Genomic DNA, 26073 nt, shown 5'->3' with positions numbered 1-26073 from the left:
TGAAACCATCTCAGCACCTGACAGAGCCTATTTTGAATGCCTGAAAGCTCCTCCCACATTTTATCTTAAGAATCTCTGACATTGTACATTTTATGCCTCTGCACCCCCATGCAGCTCCAGTCACCCCCCAATGTCCCCTGCATCCCCCCAAAAAAAGTTTTTTAAAATATTTTTTCTGGGAGAAAAGGCATCTGGAGCACTAGCTTATTTGCAAGCTAAATTTGGCCCTTTTGGTGCTCCATAGTGCTATAATGCTATTTAGTCCTCTATAGCACTACAGATTTTTGGGGAGTGGGGAGTGCCCTGTGGACTATACAATGCCCTGTAAAGTGTGGCCTGTAGCGGGAGGTCCAGAGGGTGAAAATGTCCCTTGGAGCTTCCAAAGTTGCCCACCCCTGATTTAGGTGGTCCCAGCTTCAATCCTGGGCATCTCCAGGTAGGGCTAGGAATGAATCCTGCCTGAAATCCTGGAGAGCTGCTGTACTGTGCTAGATGGACCAATGGTCCAATTCAATGTTAAGAGGATTTTCAGACGGGCAGGAAATCACATTTCCTTACCATTGCTCTGCTTCCTGGTTCTCTTCCGCAATAGGGGCAAGCCGAATTTCACAGGGAAGAAGGCAGCGACCACATCAACCCTTTCTCCACCAATATTCTATATATTTCACTCATCAACCCTTTTAACACTGTTCTTTTCTCCCTATCATTTTCTTTCTTAACTATTAATTCCTCAAACTTCATCAATTCTCTACAATCTCCGTTATCTCTTACCCACTTTTTAGTCCACTGTTCTAATTGCCAATAATTTAACCAAGTTAATTTTTTATCTTTAAGGACCTCTTCCATATCCTCTCTTGTATTCATTCCTCTTAACCATTCCCTTAATTTCATTTTATTTTTTTCTATTAAAACTTTACTTAATCTACTCTTTAATTCCTCCGGGAAATTCTTTAACATTATTACCGGTGACAAAGGGGAGCTGCTCGGAAGCAGCTCCCCTTTATATTTACTCCAAATTTCCCAGTGAGACCTCAAAAGCAGGTTGTCTATACTTTCTACCCATTTTTTTCCTTCCCTAAAAAAAAACATTCTCCAGATTAATCTCTATATTACTTGTAGTTTTATCCTCCATCCAATCTAATTCTCCTATTCCTGTAATTGCCTCCACAATATGTCTTAATCTGTTAGCTACATAATATAGTTTAATATTTGGGAGACCCAATCCTCCCTTTTTTTGACTTAAATACCATTTACTTTTATTTACCCTCGCTTTCTCATCACCATTACAATAATTATTTATAATATGCCAACTTTTTATCTCTAATTCTGAAATTTTTATTGGTAGCATCCTAAACACAAAATTAATCTTTGCTAAAATCTTCATTTTTATTAATGCTATTCTTCCAAACCAGGATAAGTTTAATCTTTTATATTTTTCCAATTTTGCTAAAATCTCTTTTTTTAACACATTTAAATTCTCTTTCTTTAAACTCTCTAACTTCTGCGTAATTTTTATTCCCAAATATCTAATCTGATTCCTAACTCTCATTTCTCTTCCCTTTCCTTCCCAATCCTTCTCTTCCTTTTTAGTATAGTTAAACAACATCATTTCTGATTTGGACCAATTTATTCTTAACCCAGTAACATCCTCAAATTCTCTCAGTTGCTGTTTAATTCTCTCCATCTTTTCTATTGGATTTTTAATAGTCAGCAACGTGTCATCTGCAAACATTTCAGTTTAATTTTTTTCATACTACCTATTCCTTCAATCTCCTCATCTTCTCGTATTGCATTCACCAATAATTCCATTACCATTACAAATAGGACCGGCGAGAGTGGACATCCTTGCCTTGTCCCTCTGGCTAGTCATATCTTATCAATCACACCATCATTCACTACCACTACGGCTGTATTTTGAGAGTACAACTGTTCTATTATAGCTTTAAATTTATTTCCGAATCCCATTTTATTTAAAACCATCTTTAGAGCTTGCCAGCTCAAACAGTCAAAAGCCTTGAAAATATCCAATGCCAGAATTCCCGCTTTAACCCTAGACTTATTTATCACCTGTATTACATTTAGAACTCTTCCCACTAAATTAGGCATCTGTCTACCTGCTACAAATCCACATTGATCCTCCCCTATATATTCCTCTATAAATTTATTCAACCGCCTTGCTAAAATAGTTGAAAAAATCTTAGCATCTTGGTTTATTAATGAAATAGGTCTGTATGAATCAGGGACAGTCAAATCTTTATCTGGTTTTGGTATTAAAATTATTAATGAATGTTCCCATGATTCTGGTGTTCTTTCTACTTCCAGTATGGAGTTATACAACTTCAATAATTTTGGTACTATTTTTTTTAAAAAAAAACCTTATAATATTCTGAGCCTAGATCATCTACCTCCGGTGATTTACCCACTTTCAGATTCTCAATTACTTCTTCTACTTCTCTTTGAGTTATTACCTTTTCCATTAACTCTTTATGTTCTATTTTTATTCCCTTCTTTATATACTTTTCTATATAAGCTTCCAACTTCTGTTTTTGAGTATCCTTTCCCTTATACAATTCTTGATAAAATTCTTGAAAATTTTTTATTTTACCCTTCATTGTATGACAATAATTCCCTTGTTTATCCTTCAATATACCTATCCCATTCCTGGCTTTTTCCTTTTGTGTGAGCCTGGCAAGCAATCTAGAATTTCTATTGCTATTTTCAAAATACTCCCTTTTCATATATATTAAATTTTTCTGAACTTCCTCTAAATTTAAATTTTCTAATTGTTTTTTCTTTGCTTGTATTTCTATTAATTTATATTTATTTTTAAATTGCCAATAATCTTTCTCCAATTTCTTAATCTCTTCCTCCAATTGTTCCTGCTCTGCTATTTGTTGCCTCCTTAAATTACACATTTCTCTAATACATATTAGGCATGTGCTCCGCTCCTATTAGAAGCGCAGAAGCAGGAGCAAATTGGCCTGCTCCACCTTGCCCAGAGGCGGAGTAGAAGTGGACCGCGGACCCCTAGAAGCAAGGCGAAGAGAAGCCACCATTTTTTGGAGCTCCTCTTTCAGGCGGTCCGCTCCGATCACCATCTTGAAACATTTCGCCCATAGATAACTGGGTTGTTTTTGAAGCTATCGTTCTGAAAATTCTTGTGCTTAGACAGTCGTGGATGGGGGTCATTTTGAGACTACTCTCACCTCTCTGCATCGTGCGGGTCGTGTGCTATATTTTTTTAAACATCGGGTCAACAAACAGGGACAGCGCGGGTCAAACGGCGGTTTTCGCCCATAGGATTGCATTGCGGAAAAGAATCAGGGATAACTGGGTTGATTTCTAAGCTATCGTTTTGAAAATTCTTGTGCTTAGACAGTCGTGGATGGGGGTCATTTTGAGACTACTCTCACCTCTCTGCGTTGTGCGGGTCGCGTGCTATATTTTTTTAAAAATCGGGTCAACAAACAGGGACAGCGCGGGTCAAACGGCGGTTTTCACCCATAGGATTGCATTGCGGAAAAGAATCGGGGATAACTGGGTTGATTTTTAAGCTATCGTTCTGAAAATTCTTGTGCTTAGACAGTCGTGGATGGGGGTCATTTTGAGACTACTCTCACCTCTCTGCGTGGTGCGGGTCGTGCGCTAGAATTTTTTTTAAAAGTAGGGTAAAGGCGGGAAAAAGATTACCTTTTCGATTGCTGAGGGGCAGAGTCAATTCCCGGTCATGATCACATGATCCCAAAGTTGGAGGAGGAGATAGGCAAAACGGGTAACTTGGGATTCTGGGAAACTTCTCTTTCTTAGTCTGAACGGACTTTTCCCAGTGTTTTTTAAAACAGTAGCCCCACCAAATGCACAAACACAACTTGTGAAATCATATACTAAGCCAATAATAAGAGATAGAAACACAGCAGTGTTACCCACCCTAACTTTGGGGAACAACTGAAAAGATGTGGTGCAAGGGGATGCGCTCCCCTAGGGCATCTCATTGTGGACGTGCCCCCACTCTCTCCTGTACTTGGAAGGCCATCAGAGCCTTCCAAAGAGAGTAACCCGGTGGAGCAATGCCTATCATGAGTTGAAGTGAGCGGTCGACTTCTCTTAGTGGTGGAGCGATGCCTATCATGAGTTGAAGTGACAGTTCCACTTCTTAGCGGTGGAGCAATGGCTTTCATGAGTTGAACGGACAGCCTTGTTTCTTAAAAGACTGGTCACTACTAGGACCAGTCAAATTGGCAGCTGCTTCCCCCTCCCCCGGGCACGTCCCCCTATTACTGGTAAAAGACGGATATAACCTTTTAAAAAAAGTTCTTCTTGTTGTTTATTCAGCAACACTGCTGCTTTTAATTCCACCCCTCCTTCGTTTATTTATTTATTTATTTATTCCATTTTATATGCATTACTGGCTTATCCTTGGCTCACTTCCTTATGCCCCCAGAAATGTCTGCTGCCTGCCTGCCTGCCTTCCCTCTCTCCTCCCCTGCCCGCCTTGCAGGGATGTTGTGTGTGTCTGGCTTTGACTCAGGGGGGAGAAGTCCTTCCTGCGCTCACTTGGAGTTTTGGAAGTTCCAAATCCATTTTTCAAGTGTGGAAGAAGATTCATACTCCCCAATTCATGGCATGTTGGGCTTTCCTTTGAAATGGCCCCATTGAGAGGTCTGCAGGTTTAAGCCCCGCCAAAAAACATGGGATGATGGGACTGCCTTGAGTCTCGGCGTGCATATGTATCCCTGGATAAGCTGTCATAGTGGTGAGTTTGAGGTTTTTTTTTAACATGCAAATTGACGGAGCTATGGAAAGGGGTGTGAATGGGGTGCCCGATTTTCAAAAATTCCCCAAAAATCAGGGGATGATGGGATTGCCTTGAAACTTGGCGTCCATGTGGACACATGGATAAGCTATCACGGTGCCGAGTTTGAGGTTTCTAACGTGCAAATTGACGGAGCTATTGAAAGGGGTGTGACTTAGGGTTATGGGTGGTGCGTTAGAGGTTAGAGCCCCGCCAAAAATCAGGGGATGATGGGACTGCCTTGAGTCTGGGCGTCCATGTGGACACATGGATAAGCTGTCATGGTGGCGAGTTTGAGGTTTCTAACGTGCAAATTGACGGAGCTATCCCAAGGGGTGTGAATGGGGTGCCCGATTTTCATAAATTCCCCAAAAATCAGGGGATGATGGGATTGCCTTGAAACTTGGTGTGCATGTGTATATGCCCATGAGATGTCGTGGTGCCAAATGTGAGGTTTCTAACTTGAACCAAAAAAAAGTTGTTTACTTTTTTAGCTTTCAATGCAACCCTATGGGGGAAAAAACGGAGCTCCGATCCAGATCCGGAGCTCTGAGCGGAGCGGGGCGAAGCGGCCCGATCCAAAAATCGTGGATCTGGAAGTGAAGCGGAGCGGGGGGTCCATGCACAAGCCAGGGTTCGCCCCGTTCAGCAAACGCCAGCAATCTACATAATCTTTTTCTTTTACTAATTTATTCAATATAGTAATATTATTTCTCTTTTCCACATTAGTGGGGTTTGATCTATCCACTCTATTTTCCATTACCATATTAAAGTCCCCAGCTAAAATAAGATGCCCCTCCCTAAACTCCTCTATTTCTTTAAATAATTCCATAAAAAACTCTCTATGTCTCTCATTGGGGGCATAAACATTGACTAATGTATATTGTTATTATTATTATTATTTATTTATATAGCACCATCAGTGTACATGGTACATTGTTCACTTTCAATTTGTCCCTTTATCATAAGATATCTACCATTATCATCCTTTTTTTATAGTTTTCAATATAAATCCCCTTTTTTTTTAAATCAAAATTGCCACTCCATTTTTTTATGTCCCCAGTGACTTTTCATAATAAACTGACCACTTTGTCCGTATTTCATTTACGCCATCAAGCGTTGATACTTTAATTTTTTTATTCATATTTACCCTTTTGATTTTTCTTCCGATCCCGTGTGCTCTGCAACTCATAAACATACACAACAAAAACACAAACCCTAAACCCCCCTTCAACTCCCTCCCTCCTACCCTATTCACCCCCCCAATCTCCCATCCTCCCCACTACCTTCCCCCCCATATCCCCATGAGTCTACCACTCCGGCCATTAGCTACCTTAGGTGAGGGGGGGAGGCGGAGCTCCGCCTGAGCGGCAAGATCTCTATACTTAACAGCTTTTATGTATTATTATCTCATAACCATTCAACATTTTACCCCATCCCAGACGCCCCCGCTTCAGCTCCGTTTCCAGCTTCAGCTCCAAGACTTGCTTCTTTAGATAAACCCAGACTCTTCAGCAACTCCTTGCCTTGATCCAAAGAGGTTACTCTGTATTGACTCCCACCATATGAAAACTTTAAGAAAACAGGGTAACCCCAAACATATTTTATTGCGTTTCTTGTTAGCGTTTCAGTTATTTGCTTAACGCTGCATCTCCATTGGAGTGTTTGCTGACAAAGATCGTTGAATATTTGCACTGCTTTGCCTTTATATTTTATCATAGCCATGGACCTCAATTTCTTCATCACTTGCTCCTTTTTATAATAACTGCCAAATTTCACAAGAATGTCCTTGGTTCCTCTGTAATTTGCTCCTCCCACTCTGTGGATCCTTGCCAGGTCACAGTCTTTTATATCCAGATCAGGCATCATATCATTGAACCATTTCAGTATTATTTAGGGGTGTGCACGGACCCCCCGCTCCGCTTCACTTCCAGATCCGCGATTTGTGGATCGGGCCACTTCGCCCCTCCCCCACTCCGCCTATGTCCGCTCCGCTCCGCTCGGAGCTCCGAATCCGGATCGGAGCTCTGTTTTTTCCCCCCATAGGGTTGCATTGAAAGCTAAAAAAGTAAACAACTTTTTTTCTGTGAAAGTTAGAAACCTCACGTTTGGAACCATGACACCTCATGGATGTATACACACGCACGCCAAGTTTCAAGGCAATCCCATCATCCCCTGATTTTGGGGAATTATTGAAAATCGGGCACCCCATTCAGACCCCTTGGGATAGCTCCGTCAATTTGCACGTTAGAAACTTCAAACTCACCACCATGACAGCTTATCCATGTGTCCACATGGATGCCCAGACTCAAGGCAGTCCCATCATCCCCTGATTTTTGGCGCGGCTTAACTCACCCCAAATTGTCCCATTCTACAACTATGTCAATTTGCACGTCAGAAACCTATCCTTTGGTCCCATGACAGCTTACCCACGTGTCCACATGGATGCCAAGTTTCAAGGCAATCCCATCATCCCCTGATTTTTGGGGAATTATTGAAAATCGGGCACCCCATTCACACCCCTTTCGATAGCGCCGTCAATTTGCATGTTAGAAACCTCAAACTCGGCACCATGAAAGCTAATCCATGTGTCCACATGGACGCCCAGACTCAAGGCAATCCCATCATCCCCTGATTTTTGGCGCGGCTTAACTCACCCCAAATTGTCCCATTCTACAACTACGTCAATTTGCACGTTAGAAACCTCAAACTTGGCATCATGATAGCTTATCCACGTGTCCACATGGACGCCAAGTTTCAAGGCAATCCCATCATCCCCTGATTTTTGGGGAATTTTTGAAAATCGGGCACCCCATTCACACCCCTTTCCATAGCTCTGTCATTTTGCATGTTAGAAACCTCAAACTCGGCACCATGAAAGCTAATCCATGTGTCCACATGGACGCCCAGACTCAAGGCAATCCCATCATCCCCTGATTTTTGGCGTGGCTTTAAACTTTTTAACTCACCCCAAATCAAGTCCCATTCTACAACTACGTCAATTTGCACGTCAGAAACCTATCCAGTTGAAAGGAAATCCCAACATGCCATGAGATAACCCTAAATCTTCTTCCACACTTGAAAAATGGATTTTTGAACTTGATAAAGTCTAAGTGAGCACAGGAAGAACTTTTCCCCTGAGTCAAAGCGACACATACACCATCCCTGCAAGGCGGGAAGGGGAGAAGGGAGGGAAGGCAGGCAGGCAGGCAGGCAGGCAGGCAGCATGCATTGTAGTGCCGCAAGGATAGCTTGAGCACTAACGCATAGCAAACCAACCCGTAAGCGGGCGCAAGGAGCAAGTGAGGCAAAGATGGCTGGTTGTTTCTTTCTAAGCCAGCAGTTACGCATTGAGGGGCACAAAGGAGGACAACTGGGAGCAAGCGTGCCGGAGGGTGCTGGGCACGAACCGCAAAGCCCATCTCCCAGGCACGAGGCAGGCAGAGAGGCAGGCAGAGCAGGCGAGGAGTCAGTCCTGGCAGATGCCCCACCACAGAAGCACCCCGGGGGAGGTGGGCAGACAGGCAGGCAGGCAGGCTGCGGGCATTTCTGGGGGCACAAGGAAGTGAGGCAAGGATGGCTGGTTTCTAAGCCAGCACTGCAGTTAGTCACGCATTGCAAACGCAAACCATCCCAGCGAGTCGGTCACCGAGGAGGACAGGCTAGCAGAGGGGCAGGCAGAGTGACATGTCATAGATCTAGTATCGGGGAGGAGTCAGTCCCGGCAGATGCCCCACCACAGTAGCACCCTGGGTGGGCGTTGGAAAACGCCATCTTGTGGGTCCATACTTCCCCCACCCCATGTCCTGCAGGGTTGCCTGCCTAACTCTTGTGGGGATGGGAGATGGAGAGCTTAGAGTGGCAGTGCCAGCAGCAGCAGCAGCCTTCGGCTTTCCCCTGTAACCAGTCGCCTTGCCCGCCTCTTTCCCCAGCAAGATCGCCTGGTGCTGCCTCTGAAGATGCATCTTCATGCTGCTGGTTCCATAATGCCCTGTAGATGAACCCCTGCTTAGGGTGAGTTTGCAGTGGCGACAGACAGCAAAGCGGGGATCCGGTCCCAACTCAAAGTGGTCCCACACTATACTTGTCTTTTGCTTCCATGGTGACACCACCAATTGCCCGCCTGAGCTCTCTGGTGTTGCCACAGAAACAGGGGTTGCAGCAGAAGAGGTGTGGGATGAGACTGGGGAGAGAGCTTCGGCCTGCTGCTGCTCCTCCTCAGCCCCCACATCCTGGAGGACCACCGCCTCTTCCTGCTCGTCTAGGAGGTCTGGAGACAGGTCCAGCAGCGGGCTCATGGGCTCAAACGATAATGAAGGAGTTGGGAATACTCCTCCTCCTCCGCCTACTGTAATGGCACTGCAGCCACGTGCCTCTTGCAAAGGGGCACTTTTCCCATTCCCACCCTCAAAAAGAGAACGCCGGGCACAAGTAGCAGAAGAGACTGCCTCTGCCTGCTGCTTGTCCTGCTTCTGTTGCAGAGCAGCCAGCCAAGGACTTGCCGTTTGATTTTCACAGCAGGAGAGGCAGCCTGCTTACTGGTGCCAGCCTGAGCCTTGCCTTGAACACTGCTTTCACCACGCCCCTTCACAGACATGCGCCTGCTCCCTCTTCTCATTTTGATTATACTAATACTAATAATAATATGTATAAGAATATACTAATAGTAATAATAATATATATATAAGAATATAATATTAATATTAATAATATGTATAAGAATATACTATATGTAGGGAAATGGGACAAGAAGTGTGTGTATGCTTTGCCCAAACAGGATTTGATTAAATGCTCTATCTGTGGCTGTTGCACAGCAGACTCACAGTCCAAGTAACACAGAGCAATAGAGAAAAATATATTTTTTTGGTATTTTTTGGTTTTTTTTGTATATAGATAGAAGGAACAAGGAAGATCAAACACAATCAGGCTTTAAGAGAGGGGAGGGGGGGAGAACCAACCAACCAAACAAACACACACTCCAAAATTTAAAAATAAAGTTTATATTAAATCAAAGTAAGAGAAAAACACAGAGCAAACTAAGAAAATAGTCAGAAATAAGCAAACACACACACACACACACACCAAGCTAAATCCTAAATCTCCAGAATACTATATGTAGGGAAATGGGACAAGAAGTGTGTGTATGCTTTGCCCAAACAGGATTTGATTTAAATGCTCTATCTGTGGCTGTTGCACAGCAGACTCACAGTCCAAGTAACACAGAGCAATAGAGAAAAATATTTTTTTTTGGTATTTTTTGGGTTTTTTTGTATATAGATAGGAGGAACAAGGAAGATCAAACACAATCAGGCTTTAAGAGAGGGGAGGGGGGGAGAACCAACCAACCAAACAAACACACACTCCAAAATTTAAAAATAAAGTTTATATTAAATCAAAGTAAGGGAAAAACACAGAGCAAACTAAGCAAAAAGTCAGAAATAAACAAATACACGCCAAGCTAAATCCTATCTCCAAAGTCCAAACACAGCAGCAGCTAAAACTACCTCCTATCCCCACGAACGCCAAAACCCACAAGACGCTGAGAGCTCTGACTGTGAGGGTGACTCTGGCTTAGTCCCCCCCCTCAAACGCTGGGATTGGAGGATGCTTAATGAGGTGATCAATTCTCATCAGGATTGGGAGTTGAATGTGCCTGTCATCGCTTCAAATAAACCCTGCCGCGCCGCAGCCGGTTTACCCTACCGTTTGTATTGTAAATGTACCCGATTTTTTTTAAAAAATATTGCATGTGAACCACAGGACGCAGAAAGTTGAGAGTAGGCTCAAAATGACCCCCATCCACGACTCTCTGAGCACAAGAATTTTCAGAACGATAGTTTAAAAAATAACCCAGTTATCCGCGATTCTTTTCCGCAATGCAATCCTATGGGCGAAATGTTTTCAAGATGGCGATCGGAGCGGTCCGCCTGAAAGAGGAGCTCTGAAAAATGGGCGCTTCTCTTCGCCTTGCTTCTAGGGGTCCGCGGTCCACTTCTACTCCGCCTCTGGGCAAGGCGAAGCAGGCCAATCCGCTCCTGCTTCTGCGCTTCTAATGAGCACATGCCTAGTATTATTTTTCTCAAGTCCTCTGCTGGTTCTTCAACAAAGTGTTTAATTCATACGTTGGAACGTCGGTCCTGATCCTGCAATTGAATCAGCTTTAATTCTTGTTCCTGGAACTTCACCTCACAGCCTTTTTCAAAGACATCCTACCTTTTCTCCACTAATTTTACTTCATCATCTAGCATCTTTATAGCTTTATCATTCTGAGCGATCTTGCCTGCGAGCACCCCCAACCTCTTATCCGCCTTCTTATCATTTTCATCCATCTTCTTACTCAGTGTTGCTGTACTGTCCAAAATCAGCCTCTTCAGATCTTCCATTGTAGTTGAAGTTGGCACTGTGCCAGATTTCTCCGCCATCTTGACAGATCCGTTACTTTCACTCCCGCTGCTTTGTGAAACTTCTTCTGTAACCACTTTCTCAAAACGGGCCCAATTATGATTAGAAGGCCGTACTCTTTGCCAGGCAGCCTTCCCAGGGGTTTTATTTTTTAATTTTCTAACGTTCGGCATGGATCTATTTAAAACTCTCACTCAATGTCCCGTTTACAGTCCGCACCGTCTCTTTCCTGCGCAGATAAACACTTCTTCCTTCGATGCTTTTTAAAGGGTGAATTTACTGCCAATTAGTCCTTTTCCTCAGATAAGGAATATAAATCACCGTGCTTTATCAGACTAGGAGACGGAAGAGCTCTAACATTCCAAAGCCAGTTTCATTTTCATCGCTCTCCCCTCTGTTCCGTCTGATTAATTTACAGCCAGAAACCGGGCTGCTTTTCACAATCCTTATGCTGATTCTGCTTCCAAAAACAGGATTTTCACCCTCTCTTAGCAATCATAATCATTTTCCTTCATTTTCATTAATGACCCATGCCTTTTAAATGAGATAATTAAGTTTCAGTTCCCCCCCGAACGGGAGTCTCTCAAGGAGAAATCTTATCCTTCATGGCGTCCAGCTCCGCCCCATTTTCTTTTATTCTCACAGACATGTTTCCCAACACTCTTTGTCTCCATATTCCCTCCCAACTCTGCTGCCCTATCTGCACCCTCAAATCAGTTTCCCAAACCATCTTCCCCATTTTTTCTATCACCCTCTTTTCAACCAAAATTCTATATATTTCACTAGTTAAACTTTTTATCCTTTTATTTTCTCCTTTCTCAATTTCTTTCTTTAAAATCAACTTTTCAAATTTTGTCATTTTACTGCACTCTCCATTATCTCTTACCCATTTTTTCGACCATTGCTCCAATTGGCAATAATTTAACCAGGCTAAGTTCTCCCCCTTAAACACCTCTTCTAATTTTCCACCTGTTTTCGTCTCTCTCAACCAATCTTTTAACCTCATTATTTTTTTCTCTATTAAAATTTTACTCAATCTCTCTTTTAAATTCCTAGGGAAATTCCTTAACACTATCACAGGTGTTAATGGAGATATACTCGAAAATAACTCCTTTTTATGTGATCACGAAATTTCCCAATGGTTTTTCAAAAGAGGGTTTTCTGTTTCTTCCCCCCTCTTTTTACTACACTCTCTAAAAAATAAATTTTCCAATTGCCATTCTTTATCTGTTTTTGTTCCATCTTCCAACCAATCTAATTCCCCTACTCCTATAATACCTTCTACTATATGTCTTAACCTGTTGGCTGTATAGTATGCCTTTATATTGGGAAGTCCCAATCCTCCTTTCTTCTGTGCTAAGTACCACCACTTTTATAAGGTTGTTCTAAGGATGATAAGATAATGCACTCTGAACACCTGAAAGCACTATATAAATTTATTACTGTATTTCTTTAATTCTAAGACGCACTTTCCCCCTCATATAAACATCTCTAAAAACGGGGTGTGTCTTAGAATCACAGGTCATTTATTATTTCTTAGAATCAAAGCTTTTTTTCTGTTGGTGGTACTGAAATTAGTGTGCGTCTTACAATTGATGGCGTCTTAGAATCGAAGAAATACAGTATGATGATTACTCCATGGTGATAATGTGATTGTATCTCTTAGTCCAGATAGCACCCATTTGTTCACAAAGGATGATACCTTAGCAGCTGCTCGACTGATCTCCGCAGCGACATCTCCGGCAGTGCTCCCAGCACCAATTACAATGACATTTCCCCCTTCAAACCCTTTTGGATCTCGGTATTCCCAGCTGTGAAAGTAGCGACCCTGAAAATTTTCAATCCCTGAAGAAAAAAGAGGGGAATGCTGTATATACACTTCTTTCATGTGACATTTTTCACTGGATATTTCTTTTCCTTATTATTACCAACTAACCAATGTGGTGCCAAAGGCATAGTCATTTGAATTCAACACTCTTATGTTCATATATCAAAGGCTGAGAGTGAAGGGAAGCCTCCAAGTCCAGAAGCATCTGGCTAGCGGCTGTTGAAAACAGAATCTTAGGGACTGTCTTCACGGGGTTTTTCCTGTGACTTGGCTGCACCGTGAGGTCCTTTGCTGCACATGGCGTTGTGGCCAGAGACACCCAACCAGCTACTTCTGCCTGGAAAAGCTGCAATATTGGAGAGTCCTTTTACTTTGTTCCTTTTAGTTAAAATGGCTCCCAGGTGCTTGATCTGTAGTGTGCCCCCGGGCCTCCGCATTAAATACTGGGTGTACCTGTGACCCGGCTGTGGTGTGTCCTTCCCCCATTCACTCCTTTAGCATTCCCACTGAGAGACGGCTATGCACTTCCTGCCTTAATTAACTCTGGAACTTTGTTAATTTGTTTTTCTGATGTGTTGTTAGCTCCAGAGCTGCAAAAACACAGCAGTTAAGCAACCCCTGTCTTGTGAACTTCCAAGAGACATTGGTTTGGCCCCATTGGAGACAGCATGCTGGACTAAGAAGGCCTCTGACCTGAACTCACAAAGCTCTTATGTTGACCCTGTTCAGACACTGTGCTAAGCGACGGTGGTTGAACAACTTGAGCTAAACATTATGGCTTAGCATGTTGTGGAACCATGACTTAGCATGTCATGTGAACCGTTCCTAACCCCAGGGTGGTTACACAACCATGGTTCAAATATGTTGCAAAAGCGTTAGTGGCCTAAGCGTGGCTTAGCGTGTCATCTGAACAGACCCATTATCAGATCTACCCAGCTATAAATGGGGTCTGATTCCCCATACTGGTGACATCAGTGGCAGTCAGGTATTTTCCCCCCTGAAGTAGAACATCCAAATGGCAACTCTCTCTCAGCCACTAATGAACTCTAATTAACAATTGTGTTGTTCTCAATAATTTTATTTGGTGTCGTGGGGGAGCCCTTCTCAGTGGATTGTACCCTATGAGTCAGATTTCTCCATCTCTTCCTCTGTTGCCTTTAATGACATTCAAAATCTACTGCCTGAGGCAGCATCTCACTTTGCTTCATGGCAGGGTAACCTCCAGTGGCAACCAGACATGGCAGTAACCACATCTGTCTACCAGTGATGCAAGGGGCAAACCCGGCTGGTCATGTGGCCAGCCCTGGCAGACATAGTTTTAAAAAGGTAAATAGCCAGCATGTGGTGGGGACCAAATAGCTGGCATGTGGGGAGGGGCAACTCCAGCTGGGAACAGAGCAAGGACAAAGGGTTAAAGCAGCAGTGGGGGGGACTAGTTTGGGGTGGGGCCCAATTACCCCAACCTGGCACATGGCAGGAGTGAAGAGCGCTAAGCTGCCTTGGCTTTGCTCTGCCTAGCCTTTCCCTCTGTTTCCTTCTGGTCTCTGGTTCCCCATGCCAGCCTCCCCCTGCGCCAGCCCCATGCACTGGCTATATATGGGTTTAAAATTACGCACATGAGAACTAGTCACACGAATCTATTTGGTCTTAAGATAAATGATGCACAGTGCCTTCTATGGGTTAAAAGTCCTAGATTTTCTGAGGTTTTTAGTGCATATTTCTTCTGCTCTTTCCCTATGTGGGAATAATCATTCTAGCATATGAGCATTTATATAACATGTTCAATACTTACCAGGAAAAGAAGCTAGTGGTAGATTGATCTCTGCATAACGGCCATTGCAAACCATAACAGCGTCAAAAATGGCTGATGCTTGCTGCCCATTAGTTTCAGTACAAACCACCCATTGCCCAGTGGCTGTGAATTCCGGGTGTTTTCTGATGCTGTATACTGTGGTCTGGTGTAAACAGGACAAATCAATTGCGCATCGTTATAGAGTTACACATCCTGGTGATATCCACAGTAATTTGCTGTACTTTGTGTGTGTTTTTGTTGGGACCTGTCAGGCTAGAGGACAGGAGGGTGAGATTCTCAACAAGTAAGTGTGGAGATTAACTACAGAAAAATCAGAGGAATTCAGGAAAAAAATTCCCAGCTCCATTGCACTCACTTCTCAACAGTTGATAACAAGGTATAACCTATAACCTCCAGGCCTTTTTTAAAAAAAAAGTACAGTATGCACATTCATGTCTAAAGATGCACTCAGATGCACTGTGGGAAGTTTAGTAAACACTTTTATTTCCCATCCTGTGAACCAGTGACTGGACTGGTTCACAGGATGCTCTGCCGCAGCCACATTTTGTGTGTGAAATTGATACATTTATTAAGCCCCTCTCTATTACGTGCACAATGTGCCCTGAGACACAGGTATTATGGGAATGAGGGAAGTAGGTGTCAGAAATGCAAGGTTGAAAAGCCAGTGTGGTGTAACGGTCAGAGTGTTGGTCTGGGAGTTGGGAGATCTGGGTTCTAGTCCCCACTCAGCCATGGAAGCTCTCTGGGAGACTTTGGGGCAGTCACAAACTCTCAGCCCAGCCTCCCTCACAAGGTTGTCATTGTGAGGATAAAATGGAGAGGAGGAAGATTATGTATGCTGCCTTGGGCTCCTTGGAGGAAAAAGGCGGGATATAAATATAATAAATAAATAAAAGCATTTCCCCTTGATTCTGAAGTGTTTTTAGCATTTCTATGCACATTGGTAAGAAAGCATGACTCTTTCCTGCCTTCTGTCCTGCAACAGCACCATTCATGTGTTAAGTTTAAGAAAGTAAAAGGCTTGCGTAGTCATTAAAATTGTGTGTGTGGCTATCTTAAGGCTAAACAGAGGAAGACTGTGAGCAATTACCTTGAGATAGAAGCTGTACTGGGAACCTTGCCAGGATTCTCTAAGATATCATGGTGTTAATGGTATAAATATACCAAAGATCCTTGAGGCTGGGTTAGCCTAATCACGGCTGTATGTAATATAGATAAAAAAACTGTGTATATATGTATATGTGTATAGCTTTTGTCACTCTGCACAATGACACGGAACTGTAAAGAAGTCTGAAGCTAATAAACTTACTCTGCTAAGTAAGAGCTGCATTGTGAGCTGTGTTTCTGAGCACAAACAGAATTCCCAAGGAAAGGTTCTGGCCCCAACAAGGGTTATGGGCCCAGCATAGCCAGTATTAGAACCAGAACCTGTTGGGAATGGTGCAGAATCAGAACCAGAACCTGGAGTCTGCTAAAATAAAGAAGACTGTTGATGGAGGAAGACATCAAGCTAAAGCCATTGCTGAAAAGTGAGAAAAACTCTCAGTCGGCTGCCTCTGAGGAGGACTCTGCGCAGGAGGACGGTGAGATACCAATTCCTAAAGCAGAGGGAAGGGCGGGGGCTGGTGTGTCTGGTTTACATCAACTAATGGAAAAGCTCAATGACTCTAATTATGCATTATGGTCTTACAAAATGCAAATGTACCTGATCCAGGCTGAACTGTGGTATGTAGTCACAGAGGATCCACCAGATGAAGCAGATCCACAGAATGCTAAATGGTTTAAAGATGATGCAAAAGCAATGGCAGTTATTGCATTAGCTGTGGAAGACTCTCAGATTTCTTTCATTCAGTTTTTGAATACATCAAAAGAGTGCTGGAATGCACTACAAGCTGTATATCAAAGAGAAACAGCGGGCAGTAAAGTAATTCTGACCCGGAAGCTGTATGGAACGAAGCTGAAACCAGGGGAGTCTATGCCAAACCACTTAAAAGCCATGAGAGAAATCTTCAATCAACTCAGGGCACGAGGGTTGGAGTTTACAAATATACATCAAGTCTATGTGATTCTGTCAAGCCTTGATCCATCGTACGACGTAGTTGCCACCATGATGGAAAGTCAAGAGGAGAAAAATTTAACCCTTGAATACGTAGCTGGGAAACTACTAGAAACCTATGAACGAAGACAAGCGTCAAAACAACAAAGCCTTAAACCTCCTGTGGCTGAGTTTCAACAAAGCCATAAATCTCCTGATGTGTGTCTGCATTAAAGGCAAGGAAATGCTTTACTTGTAGTTCCACAGGACACTTAAGGCGGGATTGCAACAAGAAGAAGAAAAAGCAGCCGACTGCAAAGTGGAGAGAAGAAAACAACGCAAATGGAATTGAATCAACAAAGAAATGCCTTCTTGCAAGAGTAAAAGAGACAATGGATCCTTGGTTTTTGGATTCTGGGGCTTCAATAAGTATGGCAAAAGACAAATTTTCACTTGTTTCTTTGAAAACTTCTACTCCAGAGCAACAATGTGTTACCCTTGCAAATGGAACAAAAATCCAGATATGTGGTGTGGGTAATGTATATTTTGATTGTCTGGGAGTTGAACTACAAAATGTTTTATATGTACCAGAATTGGAAACAAACCTTTTAAGTGTGTCACAGTTAACAGACACGGGGTATGAGGTTTCTTTTACTGAAGAAAATTGTGCACTAAAACAGGGAAACAAGGTGTGTGTGCAGGGAATAATGAAAGATTCCTTGTATGTCATTAATACTTGTAAAGAAAATGAAGTTGTTGCCAGCAAAGTCACTACAAAAACAGTAGCCAATTGCAAACCACACCAAGAGTGCATTCATTTGACTCATAGAAGGTTTGGTCACGCCAACTATAAAACAATTTCTAAGATACCAGAATTGTGTGAAGGGGTGAAAATCAAACCATGTTCTAACTTTGTAGAATGTACTGTATTTAGTGAAACCAAATGCCATAAATCAAACATTCCACAACATAGTGAGAGAACAACAGAAAAAATATTTGAATGAATTCATGCAGATCTTGTAGGTCCTTTTGAGACAAGTCAAGGGGGGAACAGATTTTTCTTGTCTATTGTTGATGATTACAGTAGATTTGGGTTTGTGTATGTGTTAAAACATAAGAGTGAAACTTTTGATAAATTCAAAGCGTTTGTGAAGTGGGCTGGAAATAGATTCAAAGAACCTATAGCCACTTTACGAACAGATGGGTGTGTGTGTGAATTCCTCAGCAACCAGTTTAAACAATTCCTCAGTGAGGAGGGTATACAACACAACCTCACTGCCCCATATTCACCATTTCAAAATAGGGCTGCAGAAAGAAAAAATCGAACCTTGCAGAACATGTTAAGGGCTCTACTGAGAGAGTCAGGTTTGTCCAACTTGTTCTGGGCAGAAGCTTTGACCACCTCAAACTATTTGTTGAACAGACTTTACCGCTCTGTACATGGAAAAACTCCATATGAAATGTTTTATAACAGAAAGCCGAGGGTATCACATGTACGGGTTTTTGGTAGTAAATGTTTTGTTCATGTTCAGAAAGAAAACAGACCAGGAAAACTAACTCAAAGAGGTTTGGAATGTCAACTGTTGGGATATGATACACAAACAAAAGGCTATCGTTTGTGGTCTCCATATCACAGAAGTGTAATTGTGAGCAGAGACGTTGTTTTTCATGAACAAATGCAGGAAACAAAACAATATGTAAGTTTGCCTGTAGAACAGAAAGACGTTGACACAGAAAAAATTCCTGAGCTATCTCAGCAAGAGAGGGAGGGAGAAGAAACTGTGAAGGAAAGTGAAACTGTTTCTGAAACTGTGCCAAGACGTGCAGAGAGGGAACGCAAAGCTCCAATTCGTTATTCAGATGAATTCCAAAGTAAACAGGTTTCTCATAGAGCTTTACTGATAGCCTATGAACCTACCTCATTTGAGGAGATTCAAGAAATGGAACCTACAGAGGCTCAGGGCTGGCATGAAGCAATGTCAGAAGAAATCAGGGCAATGGAAAAAAATGGAACATGGGAGCTAGTACCTTTACCTGAAGGTCGTAAAGCCATTACTAGTAAATGGGTATTCAAAGTAAAACAAAATGAGAAAGGACAGGTGGAACGTTACAGAGCTAGATTGGTGGCAAGAGGTTTTGCTCAAAAATACCTTGTAGATTATGAAGCTGTTTTTGCACCTACTTTTTTTTTTATTAAATTTTTATTCATTTTCAACACTATATAAACATAGATAAACATTACCAAAATATAACTAAAACAAAACACAATAAGAAAAAAAAACATCAAATATCTGCTGCATACATATTGAATGATTGTTGAGTACAAATATCAAAAACTATTACATATACCTTATCATACTACAACATCTTCGTTCTTAACATAAAAGTGCACCCCCCACCTCGGGATCATTCTTGAGTCCAAAATCTAATCGTTTCTTCTGCTGGTGGTTTCCCACTTCCCTTAGTAAACACAAACACTAGGAACTGTTTCCAAATTCCTTCGAACTCATTTATTTTAGTTACGCCTTTTCTCCACTTAATATTACATGTCAGTTTATCATTAATGGCTATGTCCCAGACTTCTTTATACCATTCCTCAATAGAGTATTCCCCTTGGATCTTCCAGTTCCTAGCTACCATCAGTCGTGCTGCAACCAACAAATTCGATATCAGCTCTATAGTTCCTTTTCCACACTTTATATCTTCAAATAGTGACAGCAATGCTATTTTTGGTGTTTGTTCTATTTTCATTCCCACTATTTCTTCAATTTCTGAGAACACCATCTTCCATAATCTTTGTACATATTTGCATTGCCACCACATATGTAAATACGTTCCTTTTTCCCCACAACCTCTCCAACAATTTGCTGAATGTTGATCACTTATCTTATTCAATCTAACCGGGGTTAGGTACCACCTCCATAGAATTTTAAAATAATTATCCTTTATTCTTACTGATAAACTTCTCAACACTCTTTGTTTCCATAGTCCCTCCCAGCTCTGTCGCCCTATTTGTATCTTCAAATCTGATTCCCAAACCATTTTCTCTGTATTCTCTCTAAACTCCTTCTCTAACAATATTTTATATATTTCACTCATTAATCCTTTTGAAACTATACTACCTCCTTTCCCTTCCTCCTTACTTACTACTAATTCTTCAAACCTCGTCATCTTTCTGCACATTCTATTATCTTTAATCCACTTTTTATTCCATTGCTCTAATTGACCATATTCTAGCCAAGATAGCTTCTTCTCCTTTAACAAATTTTCCATATCCTCTCTTGTTTTAATATCTCTTACCCAATCCTTTAATCTTATTTTATTTTTCTCTTTTAATATTTTACATAATCTACCCTTTAGATCCTCTGGGAAATTCTTTAACATTATTATCGGTGCTAAGGGAGAGTTGCTCGGAAGCAGCTTCCCTTTAAATTTACTCCAAATTTCCCATTGAGTCCTCAGGAGTGGATTATCTATACTTCCAACCCACTTTCTTCCTCCATCTTTAAAAAAAACATTCTCCAAATTCATCTCTACCTTATTTATGGTTTTTTCTTCCATCCAATATAAATCTCCTACTCCCATAATTGCTTCTACAACATGTCTTAATCTATTTGCTACGTAGTATAATTTTATGTTTGGGAGACCCATTCCCCCCTTTTTTTGGCTTAGGTACCAATTATTTTTATTCACTCTTGCTCTCTTTTCTCCATTACAATATTTATTAATAATATCTTGCCAACTTTTTATCTCGGTTTCTGATATTTTTATAGGTAACATTCTAAATACAAAATTAATTTTAGCTAATATCTTCATTTTTATTAATGTTTTTGCACCTACAACAAAGTACTCAAGTGTAAAACTTTTGTTAAAAATTGCAGCAGAAAAACAATTGAATGTATTTCATTTTGACATCAAAACAGCTTTCTTATATGGAGATTTAACTGAGGAAATATACATGACCCAACCAAAAGGTTTTATTAAAAATCCAGGGCTGGTATGTAAATTGAAAAAATCCATATATGGCTTAAAGCAAGCAGCAAGGTGTTGGAATCAAAAACTTATCAGTGTATTGATCAAAATGGGTTTTAAACAAAGCAAAGCTGATCAATGTCTGTACACAAAACAGGATGGTTCAAATGTAGTGTATTTGCTGATTTATGTAGATGATCTGTTATTTATTTTTAATGAAGAAAAACAGAAAAACACATTTGTAAACCAGTTGCAAACACATTTTGAGTTAAAAGACCTTGGTCAAGTGAAAAGTTATTTGGGCATGCAAATCTCAAAAGACTCCAACACAGGGTCATTTCTGATTGACCAAAGTGGCAAAATAAAAAAAAAATGCTGGAAAAACACAGCATGGAGAATTGTAAAATTGTTGCCACTCCCATGGTCACTGATTTTCAAAAACAGATTGACAATACTGAAATGGAAGATATAGAGAAATATCAAAGTGTAATTGGAAGTTTACTTTATCTAGCAAACCTGAGTAGACCAGATATTACATTTGCTGTGAATCTTTTAAGCAGAAAAATGACAAAGCCTTCTGTATCTGATTGGACAGCTGTAAAATGTGTGTTGAGATATCTAAAAGGTACAATCAACCACAAGTTGGAAATATCTGCACACAAAGATGGAGATTTCTGTATCTATGCTGATGCTGACTGGGCTAATGCAATTGATAGAAAATCTACCACTGGAGTAGTATTATTTTACAATCAATCTTTGTTTGACTGGTATACAAGAAAACAAAATTGTGTAGCAGTCTCCAGTGCAGAAGCAGAATATATCAGCTTATCTCTGGCTTGTAATGAAATTGAGTGGTACAAACAGTTGTTTGCTGACCTAGGTCTGGAAATAAAAACACCAGTAAACATATTTGAGGATAACCAGGCCTGTATTAGTATGGCTACATCTGAAAGGTGTAAACCAAGAACTAAACATGTGGATGTCCGTTACTCTCATGTAAAGGACTTAATCCAGAAGGGTTGGATTAAACTTGAATATTGTCCATCTGAAATTATGCTGGCTGATTTATTCACAAAGCCACTACCAATGGTGAAACACAAGGAGATGCTTTTAAAGCTAGGCCTCAATTGTAATACAATTTAAACAACATACTCAAGAGGAGGACTATTAAGTTTAAGAAAGTAAAAGGCTTGCGTAGTCATTAAAATTGTGTGTGTGGCTATCTGAAGGCTAAACAGAGGAAGACTATCTGTGAGCAATTACCTTGAGATAGAAGCTGTACTGGGAACCTTGCCAGGATTCTCTAAGATATCATGGTGTTAATGATATGAATATACCAAAGATCCTTGAGGCTGGGTTAGCCTAATCACAGCTGTATGTAATATAGATAAAAAAACTGTGTATATATGTATATGTGTATAGCTTTTGTCACTCTGCACAATGACACGGAACTGTAAAGAAGTCTGAAGCTAATAAACTTACTCTGCTAAGTAAGAGCTGCATTGTGAGCTGTGTTTCTGAGCACAAACAGAATTCCCAAGGAAAAGTTCTGGCCCCAACATCGTGCACACTCAAATAGCAGACAAGATGCTTTTCTAGGGTCATTTGTGGAAGTGGGCTGGGGCACGTCTATGCCACAAATGCAAACTGGTTTTACTGTCCTGCTACTTCATTCTGCCCCTCCGCCCCTGCTCTCAGGAATCCTAGGAGCTGTAGTGCTGTGAGAAGTCCAAAGAATTTTCAGCACCCCCATCACCAGGTGCTCTGGGCTCCTCTAGAGAAACTATAACAGAATAGGCCCTTTCAAAGAACTTAAGTTTTCTTTGCAGAGTGCATAATTAACTACTTGAATTGACTGCCAGAAGATGTGGTGATCGTGGACCTACTGCATAAACACCACAGACCAGCCTTCCCCTACCTCATGCCCTCCAGATGTTTTGGACTACAATCCCCAGCATTCCTGATCACTGGCCATATCGATTGGGGCTGATGGGAGTTGAACTCCAAAACATCTAGAAGGTACCAGGTTGGGGAAGGCTGTCCTAGAAGAATTCAAGGAGGGTAGGTCTATCCATGGCTATTAGGGATCTTAGATACGTGGAACCTCCATGTTTAGAGGTACTATACCTCTGAATATCAGGTATCAGGGCATGACTCTTGCGATGATGGCTGGCTTGTGGGCTTCCCAGAGGCATCTGTCTCATCTAGTTTATATTTATAATGCCAATATTCCCACAGCCACGACTGAAAACAGGAAGAGGGGACCCCTCCTGCTGTACGGAAGCATGGAAAAGCCTTACTGCGGTTGGAGAACTCCCTTGTCCTGATATTTGCAGAATACCTGAGCTCTATCACACCTACACTTTTGCCCTCCTATTACCCCCCTTCGTTTCCATAGTGGATGAAGCCCTGATCACTTACACCTGGGCGCTTTTAAGGCTCATGCATCTTTACACCTCTTCTTCCCTGTGCACCTGCGAATTGCTATTGCATCCACCCATGGATCTCCTTCCACCCATGGATCTCCTTCGTATCTCCCCCTACACTTTATTGGTTGTTGTTGCTGGTTGGACAACTCCCCTACCCCCTGCACTGACTGTGATGGACATGGGGCTACTAGGTGCACTGAACACTGCCTGGGATCGGGCTGGTAGGAAGAAAGAAAGGAAAGGTGTGTGTGGAGAGAGAGAGAGAATCCCACTTCAGTAAAGTGCCCACCTGAAAGAGACACGGGGCTCTCACTTCCCTGCCGCTTGACTCAGGGTTGCCTCTCTGCCTCCCCTTGATGCAAAACAGAGGGGGGGGGCAACTGAATAAGAAAAGAAGCCGCCGCTGCAGCCCTCCTGGGATTGGTATCCTCAGCCAACTGCGGAGACAGCTGGTGTCCAAGCCTTGTGGAAAGGGCGCCAGGCAAACCCAGATCTCCTCTCCCAGCCTCGCAAGGTGCACCTCTCATACATGCTCCAACTGTCAAATGCACACACACACACACACACACACAAAAGCCCTCTGTGGCTCTCTAGAACTGGAATACGTGTTTACTCAGATGTAAGACTCTCTGTTCATTGGGGTTTACTCAAAGGTAAGCCTGCATGTGACTTTAGCAGTTGAAATCAATGGGATTTACTTTTGAGTAAGGGAACCAGCAGATCTGTAGTTTATGAACTTGAAGATGCACAGCTTCGCATGATCAAAGGAATGGAAGATCAATTCTACGATCCTTCACACTGGTGGACTATGGGGAAAAGAATTTAAGGGAGGGAAATTTTAAAAATCATAAAAAATCAAGGGATGATCCAATTGGATTCAAATTGGGCATGCTGAAAGCCCTCCTCAAGAGCTATCCCTGTGGCAATTTGGATCTCTTTATTTTTAAAAATGAGGGTGGTGCTGACAAGGAGGGTGCATTTTCCACATTTCATTTAAGGTGAAAATGCCTACTCAGGAGTAAGAACATAGAGTTCAATGGGACCTCTTCTTGCTCCAGAGGGACTGCTTATAACCCACATGCAGATTTAATCCATAGATTAATTGATTAATCAACTAAAACTCCGTTTTACTGGAAAAAAGGCACGCCCCTCTCTTTCCTCAGCAATACTGCACCTTGAAAACATACCCACAGAACATTGGATTGAAAATGATGGCTGGAAATACATGTTGAAGTTTGAGCGGTGTGCTTTCGCATTACTGGAAGAACCGGACTTTCCACACGCCAAAATACATCACTAAGGAGGGGTGGGGGAGAAGAACCACAATCACAGCAGGACATGGTTGTCGTCATCCGAGTTCTTTGTATGCAATTCACCGCGACAGCAGATTATAACACTGGTGTGATGGACCTCTCGGTGTGCTTCCTCCTCACCTTAAAATGTATGTAGTCAAGAAGATGAAATTGTTCAGCATAGGCCTTGAGGTACTCCAGGAGCACAGAGTGATGCAGGTAGTTGGGGCAATCCTCTGGGAATGGAAAATCACTGAAGCAGGTCATTTCCTTGGAAGTGTTGGTTATCACAGATCTGTAAACATTGGTCTTTCCCTTTTCAGGGATTTCCTATAAAATAAAAATATGTACAGCCCTTTTTAAAACGTCCAGTTTTCAGCCATGGTATGAAACTGGTTTGACTTGACTCACCATTGACCCTTTTTTAATGCTGGCAATATGGTTGTCAGGCCATAAATAAAAAATAAGATTATGAAAGAGTAAGTTACCATTGTAAAATTACACTGGTTTTAAATGAGGGTAAACAGCATGGCATCTTCTGAGAACTGTGAGGATTATAGTTCTGACAGGAGGGTGATAAGAACTTTTTGTTAGTCTTTCCCAACAAGGTGTTTTTAGAATGTTTTAGGATGTTTTTAACAATGTATATTATGTTTTAATTCATTTATGTATTTTTTTGCTTATTGTTGTTCCTCACCTCGATCAAAATGGAGAGGCGGGTAAAAAATACATTTATTATTATTATTATTAATATTATTATTATGCCTAACCTGGACCCGGAGGACGTTAACAACTACAGGGCGGTGGCTAATATCCCTTTCCTGGGCAAGGTGCTTGAGCGGGTGGTTGCAGGACAACTCCAGGCACTCTTGAATGAAACGGATTATCTAGATCCATTTCAATCGGGTTTCAGGCCTGGTTTTGGAACGGAAACTGCCTTGGTTGCCCTGTGGGATGACCTCTGTCGGGAGAGAGACAGGGGTAGTGCGATCCTGTTAGTTCTCCTGGACCTCTCAGCGGCCTTTGATACCATCGACCATGGTATCCTTCTGGATAGGTTGTCTGAGTTGGGAGTGGGAGGTACTGCATTGCAGTGGTTCCGGCTCCTACTTGGATGGCCGATTCCAGAAGGTGGTGCTGGGGGATTGTTGCTCTGTGCCGTGGCTCCTAAGCCATGGGGTTCCACAGGGCTCTATCCTATCCCCTATGCTGTTTAACATATACATGAAGCCGCTGGGGGAGGTTATCCGGAGATGTGGACTGAGGTGTCATCACTATGCGGATGATACCCAGCTCTACCTTTCCTTTTCATCAAACCTAGGTGAGGCAGTGGCTGTTCTGAACCAGTGTCTGGGCACGGTAATGGACTGGATGAGGGCTAATAAACTGAGACTCAATCCAGACAAGACGGAGGTACTGTTAGCAGGTGGTTCATCTGTCCGGTGAGGTGATGTTTGCCCTGTCCTGGACGGGATTGCACTCCCCCTGAAGGATCGGGTCTGTAGTTTGG

At 42.1% G+C, this 26073-nt stretch overlaps 1 protein-coding gene across 3 annotated transcripts in view; it reads right to left on the bottom strand.

Moving 5' to 3' along the window:
- The window catches only part of LOC134403390 (dimethylaniline monooxygenase [N-oxide-forming] 2-like), a 55314-nt gene that overhangs the window by 23390 nt on the left and 5851 nt on the right, over window positions 1-26073 (bottom strand). For all 3 annotated transcript variants that reach the window (XM_063133536.1, XM_063133528.1, XM_063133520.1), the window contains 3 exons: window positions 24705-24893; window positions 14815-14977; window positions 12897-13039 (listed from right to left, as the gene is read on the bottom strand). In XM_063133536.1, coding sequence (XP_062989606.1) covers window positions 12897-13039; window positions 14815-14977; window positions 24705-24893 — 495 coding nt within the window. The remainder of the gene's footprint in view (window positions 1-12896; window positions 13040-14814; window positions 14978-24704; window positions 24894-26073) is intronic.

Source organism: Elgaria multicarinata, chromosome 1 (genome assembly GCF_023053635.1).
Source record: "Elgaria multicarinata webbii isolate HBS135686 ecotype San Diego chromosome 1, rElgMul1.1.pri, whole genome shotgun sequence".
Taxonomy (NCBI): Eukaryota; Metazoa; Chordata; class Lepidosauria; order Squamata; family Anguidae; genus Elgaria; species Elgaria multicarinata.
Note: the sequence above shows the minus strand (reverse complement) of the source record. Positions and strands in the feature narration are given on the sequence as shown.